Source organism: Micrasema longulum, unplaced genomic scaffold (genome assembly GCF_059751315.1).
Source record: "Micrasema longulum isolate JH-2025_06_02 unplaced genomic scaffold, ASM5975131v1 h1tg000919l, whole genome shotgun sequence".
NCBI lineage: Eukaryota > Metazoa > Arthropoda > Insecta > Trichoptera > Brachycentridae > Micrasema > Micrasema longulum.
The window spans coordinates 58,812-75,605 of NW_028278110.1; the positions used below are offsets into that span (position 1 = coordinate 58,812).

Here is a 16,794-nt window from a genome sequence, read left to right on the forward strand (position 1 = left end):
AACAAAGTTAAGGACCCTCAAACATGAAAAAATTGTTCTAAAAACATTTAAAGCTCAACTTCGCGTTGCATTTAAAAAAAAACTGAAAGTGATGGAAGACTTTTGATTTTTCAAAAACATATTTCAAGTATGAGCTTTCTAACAGTGTGTAATTTGTTTTGATATCTTTTTTGGAACCAGAGTTATTTGTTGTTATTTACCTAGCCGGACCATTTCGACGAAATTCTACTTATGTGGAAAGTAAAATATTTTGCGAAATTTATCAATGCAAAGGTGAAAATAATGAAACGGACTATTACTGGGATGGTTACACAAAGCAGGATTTTTTTTTCATTCTTGTGCACTCATATCTTTTATCTCTTTCACTTTCGTAAATAAATAAATAAAATGTATGGCTAGGTACTAGAACAAGAAATGATACCTAATATAAGTTTTTAAACCCGTAATTTTGTTAGTTTTATATTATATTGAAATGGATAGCTAAAAGGCGTCGTTTGAAACCAATAACCATAAAACTGCCATAAAAATGCTATTGTTTTATGCATTTAATAGAATATTTATGTGTTCGCCATTTTTATGTGAAAACCGAAATGAAAATCCTAAAATACGAAGAAAAAATATTTTAATATAAAGTTTATATTTGAAGCACTAACTTTGTGGTTATTCATTATAATAAAATAAATAAAACAACTTTTTTTTAACCACTAATTTTTTTACGTATTTTTTTAAAAAATATATATATAATTTTTTTTAGTGAACATGATAAAAATAAAAAGGAATCAATTCATTAGTTACGTAAATCTTCACGAAGAAGCTTGTTTGCTTTGAAACCGGTCGGTGGGAAAAAATAAATAAAAAAAAATAGTGATAAAAAACAAAGTTGTTTTATTTATTTTATAAAAATAATAATATTTGTTTATTGGAACAGAGATGTAAAACGTTTTTCAGATGGGAAGCTAGAAGTCTAAGCATTCATAGGGTTTATGGCCTGTCATTGGCTGGTTAACATTCACCGTTCTACACATGTTTGAACATCAATATTTATTTCAGTCTCCCTTCCCGGTAATGTGTAGCTACACAACTTTAATATCTTCTTAAATATAATAAATTATGTATCGGTATTCTTCCGTTATATATTTACGTATCGGTTAATTATATTTTTATTAAATAATTCATGCTTATTATTAATATTTAAAGCATTAACATCGTGGTCAAACATTTTAGTAAATGTTATTAAATAATTGTATATAACCACTTACCGAATTTTCTTTGTCTACCGGTTTCAAGACGTACCCGTCTCTTCGTCAGGACACCAATTTAACCAACATGCAAAAACCACTATACGCCTTCACCATACTTGTTGCACAAAAATATAAAACCAACACGACATGCATTTTAATAAGCACATGCACTGATTAAGACAAACATGCACTGTTAGCTTTTATGTTCCGGATAATTACCTTAAACAGCGTCAGCATAGACTGTTTCACATTCCAATATGCAGGACCAACCTGCCAATGGTTATGCCTGTTGGAAGGGCTATCTCTATGTTGAACAATATTACTTTGGACATTGACATTTTCACGTCTCCGAAGGAGTTTTTCGTTACAAGATTCTCTTACTTTTTAGCATATTATTCTCTGGATATTTTTTTATTTATTTAATTTTTCACTATGCTATCTCAGACCACCGTCTCCTACCTATTAAAAATATTTTGAGAACTTGGTCAACCCCTGGGGAATTATTAAGATGAACACATAGATGAACAACATTTTATATGAGGGAATAAAGAAGTCTAGGCATTTACAGTGCTTATGGCCCGTCATTGGCAGGTTTAAGTGGCCACTTTACGCACCGTGTAACATTTGCCATTTTGCCAATGTTTGAACATCTATATTCCTTCAATTCTTCCATATGTTTACTTTAATTGTCATTATTATAACTATTTTTTTATTTTTTTTGAGACAAAAGAATTTTATTGTATTTAATATACTTATATTTTGTATCTTTTAAAGAAAAACATATATAAATTATTTTCCTTTTAAAATTTTATCTGCACACATTGTTTAATTATTTTTTTTATATCTAAATATGTTCTTTATACTTCTGCGTTATATATATAGTATTTATGTAAAATAATACTTTTGTATTTGATTTTAAGTTTTTCACATTATATTGAAATGTTTTTATTATTTTGAATATGTATCTTTTTAAGGTAAAAGGCACTGCATGCCGTGTATATTAATAAATAAATAAATACCTAGAGTTCTATATTTCTTAGTAGTTCTTTATTTCCGTTGTAATATATTAATACGTATATAATGTAAAATTTGTTGCTATTTTAGTAAATAAAATAAATAAATTAAATTTGGGCCTGTAGGTATGACAATAGAAAGTTATCATTAATCTTCTATTTTATCTACAATACAAAATTAACCAACAATATCTCACCCGCATAAATAAAGGTTTCAGCTCTTTAACTTCACAAACATCAACAGATGAAAGAATGAGGAACTTCAGCCCTACGGGAAATTGGATACAAAAAATGTTTTCTTACGCGGGGTAAAAATTAGAGCATTAAATTGTATGGCAAAGTTTCTTGAAAATGTACAGAAAAATAATAAAAAATATTTTGATAAAAACGCACTACTTTAAATGACGTCACGGGTTCATGTGAATCAACCTATGATCTGAGAGCTATGGAAGATTTCCGGTCTGCTTGTCGCTTCTGGACCAATAGGAAGAACTGAATGGGAATAAGCGGAAATGAACCTCTGACGTCACTCGCGGAGTTATTTCAGAAATACAAAACTTTAAAAAATCGTAGCGCCGATAATACGATATGTAAAAATTAAAAAAAAAAATTTGACTTAGTTTAACAGTCTATTAACAAATAAAAAAATTGAAAATACCACTGAACTTCCTCAATGAGGAATATGGATGTTCAAATATAGGCAGAATGGTGAATGTTACACAGTGTGTAAAGTGGCCACTTAAACCAGCCATTGACAGGTCATAAGCCCTGTAGATGCCTGGACTTCTATATTACCTTCTCTAAAATGTTCTTCATCTCTGTTGTAATATGTTAATACAAAATTAAGATTCTTTATGAAAAATATAATACGTTCATTTTTTTTCTAAACATGTTTAATTACAGGTTACCGACGAAGATACTTTTTTTTCGTTCCATAAACCCATTTAAATTACCTAGCAGGTAAATTGGTTCAACTGGACGAATCTAACCCACGATAAAGGTTTCAGCTCTTTTACTTCACAAAAGTCAACATTAAAACCCCCCACCCACTTGCCCGGATCTGTTTTAAAGGTATTGTGTCCTCTTTTCAGAACTGCACATTGCAAAACAATTTACTTCTTTGGCTGTAATGAACGGTGTTTTATTTTCAATAACTCTTTTGTTTACAAAATATTCGCGTTTTCTTTGTAAGCATTTACATTTAATGCTTTCAATGCCTCAGTCGCCGTCAGAGCAACCTAATTAAAAACAATCGATTTGTCTGTCACCCTCAATATAATTTTCCCAATTCTGACGGCGATAGGGTATGTTAGTTCATTAGCTTGTTAGTAAACTGGAAGAAACAAGTCCGATCGGGAAAACCAAAACCGTTACTACCCCTCTACCAGCCAAATAATTCAAACCTATGAAGCCCAAAAAAATAAAATCATTGTTCATAAATTCGCTCAATTCCTGGCACCACCCTATTCAAGACGAAAACCTAGCATCAACCTATTAAAAATCTAGCATCCTAGTCAAGACCTATCAACTTATTTATCAACTGACCTATCAACCAACTTAACAACCAACCTTATTAACCTCACGTAATGTGAAAACCCAATCCTATCTTGAACTACGTCCCCAAAAACACACCTCGGCGGCGAAGGAGCAGCACAGCCTGACCCCCAACTGATACACGCCTCCCAGCCCCACTCGTTAGTGGGTTAGTAGATAAATCCCCTTCTCTTTTACGTAAATAGACAAGACATGACTAGAGTTCGGTTCGGCATTGCCGCCATGAATACCACCCTATTAAAATTCCGTTAGAGCCAAAAAACGATGCGCATTTAGATTCCTCGATGAGCATTCCACTTTTCCACCCATGCGCTAGCAAATTTTGCAAGTTTACTAAAATAGTTCAGATTGCTAAAGAATTCCATGTCAGTCTCATTGCCTCCTTCAAGACATCGAGCATCGTCTCCCTTTTCACGTCAAGAAAAGGACATCCCCAAAGGAAGTGTTCAGCTGTCTGCATGCCCAACCCGCACAAGCAGTCTGGATTTTCATCGAGGGCGAATTTGCCCCAGAATTCGCCATGACCCGGTACTAGCTGGATTACTGGATTCTTATAAGGCTCAATAATTATCGCAAATGTTATACTCGCTGCATATGTATGTATACTTATTATTATGTTATCCGCACTGTAAAATGTACATACATATCTAAATTTAATATCTATTCTTAACTTCTTATTGGTAATATTTATCTTTTAGCTTACGAGAAGGCCTGTAATTGGATCTTAATATATAATTTAACCTACACTGTAATTAATAAACATTGTAATCTGTTGGCTTTCCAAAATAAAATAAAATAAAAAAATAAAAAAATTACAAAGTGATTCATGTTAAAGGACTTAAATCCATTCTGCTATGAATCGGGAAAAGAGACTGAGTCCATCTCCCTGTAGACGCTGAGCTCCATCTGATTTGTCATTCATCAAGCGTCTTCATCCTGACAGCGGCAATCAAGAGCCAGTCGGTCGGAAGGTTAAGCAAAAATAATTGACTTCTAAAATAATCTACAAAAGTCAACAGATGGATGAGTTGAGGAAATGTGGATGTTTGTTGATCTATGTTTATAGGCAGAATGATGAATGTTACACAGCATGTAAAGTGGCCACAATCAGCCAATTACTGGTCATAAGCCCTGTTAATGCCTAGACTTCCATATTTCCTCCTCTAAAGTATTCCCCCTCCCAGTTGTTATCTGTTAATTTCATACTTTTGGTTTACATAGAAGTTATTCAGAAGTTTTCATAAGGAATTTCATCATTAAACTCACACAAGTTTATGGTTTTACTTACTTAGTAAATTGCCTACAATTCCCCATACAGTACATTATGAAAGCCAGCATGAAGAATATTGCATAATAATATTTTCTCCGTTTCTATTTACTTAAATAATGTAACTAACATAGCTGAGTCAAAGTTTAATCAACAATGTTTTGAATATCTCCAAATGTTTGTAGACAGGCTTGATTTCCTCCCTCGTGAGTTATTTAGATTTAAATTTGTAGCAACCGAGAGGAAAAACATTTTTGTAAAGGGGTACGGAAGCATTTATAAACCCTGTGACCTGGTTTAAGTGGCCACTTTACACACTGTGTAACATTCCTTATTTTGCCCGTGTTTAAACACCTTCAGACTGTCTGATATTTTCTATATTCCTAACATTAATACTAATCATCGGAAACATTCTACCATCCCACGTATATGTGAACCATTTAACAAGAATTTTTATAGTCAAGATATATTTACACTTCATATAATAGGTACAGAAGAGAACTAAAAGGTTAACAAATGACAACAGATGGAGAACGTTTTATAGAAGAGAATATGGAAGTCTAGGCATTTACAGGGCTTATAAAATATCATTGCCTGATTTAAATGGCCATTTGACTCATGACACACTGTGTAACATTCACCATTTTGCCATTGTTTTAACATCCATATTTACTAATTGGCTTGATTCAGAATAACAGAGAAAAGACATTGAAGACCCATGTTATTTGATACCTAGTCCATACTTTAAATGTTTTTTTCTTAAATATTTTTATCAAAAGCCTCTAAATCCAAAAAACAACAATAAATTGTATTTTTACTTCAAGGGATACATTAGAAACAGTTTTACAACTTCAAACCGCTCTCCTGAACAATTTACCAAATGTGACTTCCAGCATTTCAGCTTCAACCCTTTAAGTACCAGAGTGACACTAGCAGGTAAATTTTTTTTTTTCCATTTATGGATTCTATGATTTTTTATAATATTTTTACAAAAACAAAAAACAAGAAAAGTCATGTAGTTTACTAAAAAAATCATACACTCAAGGAATGACATTGGGGGTAAGAGGGTGTAAAATAAAGGAACACAGTACCAAAGGCATGTATCATTGTTTCATATTTTATATAAAAATAAAACTACAAAATACATTCAAAATTAATTCTTATGTTACATTTACTATTTTTTTTTTAAAAATAAACATTTTTATGTTTAAAAAAATATATTCATTCATTAATGAATTTTACAAAACAATTTCTATTTTTCAAAAGACCAAGAGCCACACACACTTCTGGCATTAAATCAATGGCCTTTGATGTACACCTCTGCTGTTTGTCAATCAAGGTAGGCCCATACCATCATATCTGATATCGGCTATAGGACGCATGGCAGGCAGAGTACGGTGTTCTTTGGTACTGGGTCCTGCTTCATCCGCAAAACAAAAAGGTCGACCTCGTTTTTGGGTTTCATCTCGTATAAACATAAGCGCCTTAGCAATTTCCGCATGAAATTCTATCAAGACCTTGGATATCTTACCTAATTGACAGGAATGGCGTTTATACAACAGCCAAGCATTAACCACACTCATGTCAATTAGATGAAATACAATTCGGAGATAGAATATTTTGCTTCTTAAGTCTATACGGTAAAACTCTAACATATTGTTGGGGTCAACCCCACCCATAAACCTATTATATTCGGCAATGATAGCGGGACACGGTACATCAACATGGACAGAATCTGCCTGCGACCATCGTCTTACAGTCGTTATAGGTTTGTGTCCCAGATACAACATAAACTGGCTTCCGATTGAACCCGGAATATCTGAAGAATCCTCTAAATATTTCGTCTCCAGACAGACATCCTCACTGCTTGATGTCTGTCTGTCAATGTCTGATTCCCACTCAACGTCGAAGATATCGCCTTCCAGCATAACAGTAATTTCATCATGCGTCAATGCCATTATTATCTTTTTTTTAAATGCACAAAATCATATTATTTACATGTCTTCATAAAGTTCTTACATATAAACCAATATATAAGTTTTTAATTTGTGATTTAAATTAGTACCAAATCCCCTAGAAAGTTGGTATGTATCTAGCATACTCGTACAACACCCTTTGACTATCAATGTAATTCCTGAAGTACATGAATTCGATGATCAAAAAATGATTTATAAATAAATATTTATACCTCAAAACTATATAAACATATATATACATCTATTAACAATTTTAAAAATATTTACAATACGTAAAAGTAATATCTTACCTTATAAAAAGTTTAAATCCTTGTGACGCCCAGCCAATTTGAACCGCCAAAAGCATCGTTATAAAACCCAAATAACAGAACAAGCGCGGGCTACCAACATATAAACTTTATTTTTTCATGTAGAGAATATTTTTGACTAGACGTGTACAAAAAATGGAGTAGATTGGTTTAAAAAATAAGGAGATATTATTATTATTCTTCGTTTACCTGAGGAATGACGCTGGTAGTGAAAGGGTTAAGTCTAAATACGTATTTATTTACTGTTTACTAGAATGAGCCACTGTTGATTTATTTGAGATCACAAAATACTTATCCACACTATTTATCTTAAGTTGTTTTATGATTTTTTAGTTAATTATTATAACTTAATTGAATAAAGAAATCATTTTTACGTAATACCTTCATACAGGTAATATTTTCAAAAAAGAATCATGTCTAATTTAGACGGGGTAAATGTGGTAATCAGCGACATCTTTTGACATTTCATATTACCTAGTACTTTAGTTTGTGGATAGATGTCGCTACTAGCTATTTGATACTTGATATTGTCAACAAATACAACAAAAATATTGTACTGTTTGGCATCTGTCGTTCAAAACAAGCTCAACAAAAGCGAAAAGAAAAATGTGTTTTTCAAAAAATATTTTTGTCCATTTTTAGCTGGCAACATTACGCTCCTCTGTTGCTCAGTTTATAAATTTATAACTGATACGTGACATTTTAACAAAAAGTATTTTTATTTGTACCGTATTGTCGGAAGAAAGATAAAAATAGTGGTCATGTTTAACTCGTACGTTTATTTTATACGTTTTCTGTTTGTTTTGAGATGTGTTTGACGTTCCAACTTCTGACATTTCTCTCCGAATTCTGTGATGGTTCCTTTTCGTGTCGCGAGACTTCTATCCGAATAGTGAATGATATGAGTTTTGCTTTTCAAATGTTTAAAATGGAAAAAAAAGAGTGGCTCAAAAGCGAAGTTGAAGAATTGATACGCACGTACGAGGCCAGACCCATACTTTGGAATATCAGACTAAAAGAATACTCCAGTAAACCTAAAAAACGGAACGTTCTGGAAGAAATAGCCCTAAAATTCGACACGACGCCGGATGAAATTACCAGGAAAATTCACAATCTCAGAAATCAGTTTAATACAGAATCAAAAAAGATAGCGAAAGGACATAAATGTCATGATGCTTATGTGTCGCGATGGCCGCATTTCGTGTCTCTGACATTTCTCCAAGCAATTATGCAATTTAAATCTTCGAGAGCAAATTCTTCGGTAAACTACACTCTTTTTAAATTTTTATTAATTTTATGTGTCTCAATGTCATGTCTGTGTCCAGGCAGATGAAGAATACAGTTCTGTGTAAGAACCGGACCCCGGACGAGTATTTTCGACTTTGCTCTAGGCTAAAATTCCCGAATAAAGAAATCGAGTGGAAATAAGTTCGCCTCGTTGTTTAGTGGTTGGCGCGTTCGCCTACTATTCTTGAGGTGCTGGGTTCGATTCCTGGCAGGGTGGGCGTGAAATATTGATTTTTAAGATTATATAAACTGAAATATTTCATTGTTCTTGGACTGGGACCTGAAGCGTAGGACTGCTCACCCTACCTTCATGTAACAGGTGATCTCAATACGGTGCATTTGGTTTACCAACGCGGTGCCCTATGCACCCCTGTCTGCAACTTGTGCTATTTCATAATAGATTTCACAACTCAGTTATTGTAATAATTATTGGCCCTTTTAATACTGTATATTTTTTTTGTTGATTTTTATATTATAAGTATAAGTTTAATATATTTTATAATGTTGATAGTTAAGTCAATAGTTAAATTCATGTTTTTAATGTGGCTATTTAATGTTATTTTACAAAAAGCATAAAAATCTCCAAAATAATAATATATTCTCGATTCAATAATTTTTTTTCGTTTTTTTTTTTTATATGCGGATAAAAACAAGACTCGGTCCCGACCCTGATGTATGGGAGCGAAGTATGGACTTGGAAAAACAGGGATGAAAGTAGGCTGAATGCTGTCGAAATGCGATCTCTCAGGCGAATGTGTGGTAAAACTATGTACGATAGATGCACAAATGTTGAGATCCGTACCTTATGTAAGGCTGACACTTGTCTCTAAATGCTTGCATTATCGACAAAATCAAGAAAAGAGCTCTTCGCTGGTTTGGACATGTAGAACGAATGGACAGCAAAAGAACGGCTAAGAATATTTACAATGCGAACGTTGATGGATGCAGAAATAGAAGAAGATGGACATGTCAAAAGTCGAAATAATCGGCGCCCGTGCATGAGAAGATGTATGAATGTAGAGGAAGCCAGATCTGTTTGCAAAGATATAATGATGTGGCGTTCTATCCTCTGTGCCTACCCTTACGGGGAAACGGCGTGATGGTTTTTTTTTTTTTAATTACAAGAAAATATATGAAAAATTTTAATATTTACACATAAGCTACTATTCATATTTAATTTTTTTTGACATTCGTTTCTGTTTCTGTTTCCGCAACTTTTATAACGGAAATTTGAACGGAACTTTACGCGCGGGAGGGGTGTTCCAGGCGTTCCAGCCAACCACAAGCGAGCCGGGCGCGTGCTTTAGACACTTTTCGCAACGCGTTTGCTTACATGCCGATGAAAATAATCGAATGATTAATAATTGAATAAATTAAATAATCGGATGAATCATTCATTTCTGGTATACCATAGACATAGAAATTTATTCAGAGACAAACATTGTCTTTCGAGAGTTAAATCTGTGCTTTAAGAATAGGTATGTACCTATTTTACTTAGATTACGTGAAAACTTCAAGTTCGTGACATTCTAAAAATACGATTTGTTATATATATTCTTTTAATTATTTTATAAAATATGCCGTATCTAACACTTCACATTCAAACATGGATTTTATTTCTAGCAAGTCGGGACGTGAATACGAAAAAAAGCGGGTATTTATTGTTAGTAACCGTAATAAAAAAACAATACCTAAAAACAATTCTAAAAACAATACTGATTTTTAAACAAGCAAATAGGTAAAGATATGTTCGAAAATATAAAAAAATACCTCCCTTACTATGGATTAATAAAGCAACAACTTATAAATCTAGATAGGTACATGTGTACGCCAACTTGTTTTTTTTTTTAACTATGGCAATAATAAAGTAGACTACGCAATCTACGCATTGATCCTTACTTTAAGGTATTTACATGGGTGTATTAATTTATGGTCTATTTTTTATCACTACACTTGACATAAATATGTATATGTCAAACAAAGGATGAAAATTATAATAGTTTTGTTTCATGTTTGTTATGATGTTATTTAGTTCACGCATGTAAAACTACAATCAGCTGTTATTGTGTTGAGATTTTAGATTTGATAGATTTAATATCAATTTTATTATTTTTAAATACACAAATAAACCATCAGATACATAAACATACATCACTTTATTATTAAATTATGCGTTTTATTATTTAATATACTCTTTTACTTATACCCTTTATCTGTGCCGACGTAACTACAAAAAAACAAAAAGCATTTTATGTCAATCTTCGCTCACATCTCCCGGCGCTCACTAATTGTAATTAGTAATAACTTATTACTAAATTACTTCATTCATTTCATTCGGTGTAAAGCTCGCCCATTAGTCCATTTGCAATGGATGAATTTTACGCACGCCTATTGGTCTATTTGCATTCGAATTAATTCATTAGTTTGAAATTTACTAATTTTTATTCGGGGTGAAGTTGGCGTAATTGAAATTACTAATTCATTCATTTGGCACAATTACTAATTTATTCGTTTTGCGCAATTACTAATTCATTCGAATGAATTACTGCATTCGGATTTTCATTATTACAATTAATTTTGTATTTGAATGCATTCGATTATTTTCATTCGAATGGATCATCGTTAGTTTTCTTTACATTTACATTATTTTTTTACTTCATTGTACGATTATGCTATTATACGTCGTGACGTTTCAGTAATTAATTTGTGTCATGTGTGCAGCTTAAGTGCAATTATGAAACCAAAAACAAGTCCCGTTTGGAACTATTTCGTTGAAATTGACGATCTAGCAGCCAGATGTCAACTATGTGACAAAATATATTCGCGAAAAGGCCGCACAACTACCGCTTTAAAAAGTCACCTTAAAGCGATACACGCCAAAGAGTTTGTAGAGTTTGAGAAGTTAGATGAAGCTGTCAAACTTTCATCGGAAATTAAAAAACAAAAGGTCAGTCAAGAAATCGAATACCTAATTATTTATAAATGAATTGATTCGTTAAATTAGGCGGCAGTACCGAATCAATTTGACGTAACGCATTCTTAACGAGCGAATTTTGTATCAAAAATAAAGCAGTTCCATAATATTTATAATATGAAAATTATAGTTTTTTTTCACAGTATTAACACTTCCGCATCCGTTTCTGTTTCCGCTAAAATTTACTTTTTACATCTGTTTCTGCTTCCGTTACGACACTTCCGTTGCATCGCTAGTTTTTATTATAAATAATCATTAAAGATAATGAAGAAATTTAAAGATTATTTTTGTAGCAAAATGATTGAAGAGTCAAATGAAAAAAAAACATCTCGACATCTTGTTTATTTTAGGAGATAAATGCTCAGTAAAACGTTGGAATTTCGTACACTCTCACCAAACCAAAGATCAGCTTTGCATCATTTATGTCTCAAGTTATTTTCTAAAATGACCAGGCGGCTTTGTGGATGATTTTAGTTTTTGCCAGTAGTATGCCGCTCACCTCAGCAGAAAAAATGAGACGTTACCGCAAAATACTAATAAACAACGCTGAAAAGTACGAGGAGCTAAAAAGAAAACGTCAGATTTTTTTAAAATGTAATATAAACAATATTTCAGAGATGTCTGAAGAGAAAAAAAGATAGTGAGAATGAAATGGAGAATGCAAAAAAAGAAGATGATAAAAAAAGAAAAACAAATTGCTTTGGCGGCACAATCTTCACCAAGGCCAGGAACCAGTAAAAATTTAATAAACGTAATTAAGCTCAAAATAATAAGACAAAATTACAAAAAAACGCATAAAAAATACATACAGAAATTAAAGAAGACGACTGAATATTTAACAAAAATACGGTTTTATTGCTTTAAAAAGACCCCTTACTATTATTTTTTTGTTTTTAAACTATTTGATCAATAATTTTAAGTACCTACAGGATAAATCACAATTTTTCCATTTAATTTGGGCAATCTTTTAATCTTACCTTTAGTAAAGTTAACACTACTACTATCATCACGTTATTTCCTGTAGGGGTAGGCAGCGAGAATGGACCACCACACACGTCTATATTGATATACATTCTTGGCTTCTTCCGCACTCATACGTCTTATAATATATGTCCTTCGGTTGTGACTGCTTTTGAAATGACCATACTAGAGATTTAGTGAACATCTTATTCAGTTCAGCGAGTGTCTCATTGTCACGGTGTCTAATATTAATTAAAAACATTAATTGGTTTAAGAAAATTTTGATAAATTAGAAGCAAAGTACTTTTTTATGTTTTTTAAAATTATTTTTATAATATTTGTATTTTTTATTTAAAGTTGAAAATTATGGAAAGTAGTACAAAATGGCACAAAATGCAAAGAAATTGAAAGATTTTATCAAAAAATTACATGTTAGGAAGTAAGTTCTAAATTGTTTTTTTTGTGTTTATTAAAAAAATCTATACTTTTCGGAAATAAACTCTAACATCAATTACATTTATTTTAATTTTTGTTTAGTCATCATCATCAATGGCGCTACAGCCCGTAGTGGGCCCTGGCCTCCTCCGGAATCTGTCTCTATTCCTCCCTGCACCCTGCGGCTCTTCTCCAATTCGTCAGGCCAATTGCTCTAATGTCACTTTTCACATTATCCAGCCATCTTAATTTTGGCCTGCCTCTGCTTCGTCTGCCTTTCAGAGTAGAATAAAGAATCTTTTTTGGGGTACAGTGATCATTCATTCTGTGCACATGGCCCAACCATCGTAATCTTCTTATTTCTATGAACAATGCAAGGTTGGATTTGCCATATAGTGTCTCTAATTCATGATTAAACCGTCTCCTCCACACTCCGTTTTGGTTGAGAGCACCAAATATCTAGGCATTTTAATTTGGAGCGAAAAGGAACCAAATATGCATTAGGTTATCTTCGTAATATTCTGTTTAATTTGATTTTTATGTTTCATGACAAATTTTACATATTTTGAGTTCATAATAAAAATCGTAATTACTATCCAACCTATGTGTCATTTAACTGTTCCATCTTTTTCTATTTAGTTACCGTGTACAATCTTTTACACTCAAAAAGTTTGTCACGTCGAATACTAAGTATTTGTATTGTATTTATACAACTAAATAACTGTGCTCTTAAGCTGCAAGATTTTTTAGTACAATACTAAAAAATATTTCATTTAACATCTTTATTGATTTCACAAAATACATTTTTGTTACACCCTACGGATAATTTTAAAAATGCTTTTTTTTCAATGCAGTCTTAAGTCATTATTGAAATAGAAGCTTGTAAACTAGATTATTATTGAAATAAAGATAGATATTATTTATTACCTATGAACAAATTAAAACAGGTAAAATAATATAGGACACCTTTTTCATGATAATGCAAATATTTATTATCTCAGATGTAACAGTAATTTATTAGTTTTAGAAAATATGTTTTCCGCAACTTTAATGTATTTTATTGAAATATAGGTATGTTTAATGAGTAAGTTAAATGGTTTTTTTAAAACTTTTTTATTTGTTAATAGACTGTCAATAAGCCAAATTTAAAAAAATATATATATATTTTTCCAATAGGAAATGACAATAATCAGCGCTATGATTTTTTAAAGTCTTGTTATTTTGAAATTACTCCACCCGTGACGTCGCAAGTTCTAGTCGGTGAGTTCTGCTGATAAGTGAGTTAGCTTCCCGGAAACCGAAAATCTATCACAACACTATCACTGGTTGATTCGGAAAAACTTTTGGCATAGTTCAAACTTGTTAATTTTTTCATACGGCTTAGAAAAACTTCGCCATACAATTAAATGCTCTAATTTTTAACGCATGTAAGAAAACATTTTTTATATCTAATTTCCCGTAGCACTGAACTTCCTCATTAGCATGAAGTATTTTTTTTATTGAATTAGGTAGGTACCAAAAAACAAATAAATGTGCGTGAGTTTTAATTAACATTTTTTTACAAAGATGTAATATTATTTTTTAAATTTTCAGGTGCTGGACGATGAAATGCCTCACGAATCATCTTCCGAAGATCAGGATTATAAAACCCAACCACACGTCATCCAGCGCAACTCGCCATCTTACCCACAAATAAATTATAACTCGTCTCATAAACGGCGAGCGCCAAACAATGAAGACCGTCACTACATGGACAGCGCGGACATTCTGAGAGACATTTCCTCCAATTCCCGGAAGGCAGATGAGTTTGAAGCGTTTGCATTAAGTATCGCCACACAAATGAAACAGTTGCCTTTACAAGATGCCTTGGAACTGCAAGCCGAGATACAAAACTTAGTTGTACAAAAAAGAATAAAGGTATTGAACTCTATGAGGAGCTAGAAATGATAACTCGCAAAATATGACATTGAAACAGAGACAAAGCCAAATAAACAATATTTTTTATAAGTGTATAATTTGTATGTATTAAGTCTAACATAAGTTGTGTTAACACAGTCTGGCGCCTCAAAACCATAACCAACCAGCTAAGGGAAGGTAACCCCGACAGAAAAATCCACCAGAGACGGCGACGGGAACCCACTCTGGTCATCATCCCAGGAATCTATGGCGAGTACATCCAATAAGCAATTGTCCTGGCTGCGGAATATAAGAGTAGCGCAGGACCGAGGAGCTTTCGTCGCAGTGATCGCCGACGTTGGGAAGACCTGACAAGGCACCGCAAGAAGAAGAATAAATTGTGTCTGTTTTTTGCCAAATTTAAAAATAAGCACCAAAATTAAAACAAAATATTAAATGTTTTACGTCATTCGAATGAAATTTGCTTTTACATTGCATATATTTCATTTTATTACAAGCCATAAAAATGGAATATCATGGAATTGAAAGTGAGCGTTTTCAACACTCTGAAATAAAGCTGCTCGGGATATTTGCACAGTGTACGGTGAAGATGCTATGAATTATTGCCTAATTTTTTGTAGAATAATGAAGGAGAATACATTAATGTTGTAATTTGTTTTTAACATGTCATCTTTTTCTTTTCATTTGGAAAAAAAGACACGTGTTATGTTAATTGTAATCATCTGGGGTGCTATTCTAAACGCTCTCGCAGCCGTAGAAAAAGCTTTTATCTCGCATATTTACATACAAAATTCGCGAGATAAGAGTGTTTTCTACGGCCGTGAGAGCCGTTCAGAATAGCACCGCTGATAAAGACATTGAGATGAATTAAACTTTTTTTACATTTCCATGATCTTTAGTATTAATACCATTTTTCTAGAATATTATATAATATATTGTATGTTGCATTGTTTATTATATAGGTTAATGTATTTTATAACAGTTGTTACTTTTAGTTAAAATTTATACTGTACTAGTCATAAATTGCAAATAATACCATACAGCTAACTGTTGGTTCTGCTAAGATAAATATTCAATTCATTTTCTTCCACATCTGCTCCTAAGTAGGGCATGTGGACATTATTAGACGCCTCCAGGAGACCCTATCACTAGCCAGCACTCACCCCCTCCCACGTCAATCCCGCATACCTGACTTCCATCGAATAAAGCCAAAAAATCATCATCAACGGCCTTCCAGGATGGCAGGAGCCCACAGGTATGAAGAGGCAACTTTGATTAAGGCAGGTCCACGGCTGCACCCTTCAGCCGCTCATAACAGGAGGCTGCAGCGTCTGTTCTCAGACTTTAATGTTGGTTATTAAATCAAACCATATTATACCGAATATTCTCCTCAAGCACTAAGTCAAACTGCTTGTTGTACTTCAGAGGCGCTGTGCGACAAAACTTTGTATGAAGTGCTGCGCAGCTGTAGTTACTTCGTGTTGTTGCAATGTACCACGCAGTGCCGCTCTAGTACGGTTCGACCTTTGCTCTCAAAACTTTTTTTACAAGTTTAGCGTAAAAACTAAAAAGTTTAGGTAAGGTACCAGGACACCAATCAATGAAAATATTTTTAAAAATTAAGAAAAATTTACATCAACTGAAAAGTGTTCTACAAACTACGTGGGTTTTCACCTATGAATTTTCTTCATAAAATATTATTGACATTGCAAGCAGTTTATCAATATACATTTAGTTAATTTTAATTTACAGCCATTGTTCCATTACCTACCTTTTCTCAGCTGTACGACTTCCAAAACTATATATTTGCACTTTTTACAGTGTTTGTTGTGTTTGACGCCAACATTAAAATAAGCCAACTT

General features: G+C 32.7%; 1 protein-coding gene across 2 annotated transcripts; it reads left to right on the forward strand.

Annotated features, from left to right (window-relative positions):
• The first annotated feature begins 8,037 nt into the window (after positions 1-8,037).
• On the forward strand, positions 8,038-15,819 carry LOC148278180 (uncharacterized). 2 transcript variants are annotated; one of them, XM_088231789.1, is made up of 2 exons: positions 8,038-8,620; positions 14,609-15,819. In XM_088231789.1, the coding sequence occupies exons 1-2, from the start codon at positions 8,168-8,170 to the stop codon at positions 14,954-14,956; spliced, it is 801 nt and encodes a 266-aa protein (XP_088087915.1). In that variant the 5' UTR covers positions 8,038-8,167; the 3' UTR covers positions 14,957-15,819. The 2 variants fall into 2 exon arrangements, with proteins under 2 accessions (XP_088087915.1, XP_088087916.1); XM_088231790.1 differs by lacking the exon at positions 8,038-8,620 and adding an exon at positions 11,179-11,593.
• The last annotated feature ends 975 nt before the right edge of the window (positions 15,820-16,794 follow it).

Bases quoted from the DNA above. Each gene is read 5' to 3' on its own strand.
- LOC148278180 (XM_088231789.1), top strand. From the start codon at position 8,168: ATGTGTTTGACGTTCCAACTTCTGACATTTCTCTCCGAATTCTGTGAT. The intron at 8,621-14,608 runs GTAAACTACACT...TTAAATTTTCAG, and splicing joins CTTCGAGAGCAAATTCTTCG to GTGCTGGACGATGAAATGCC.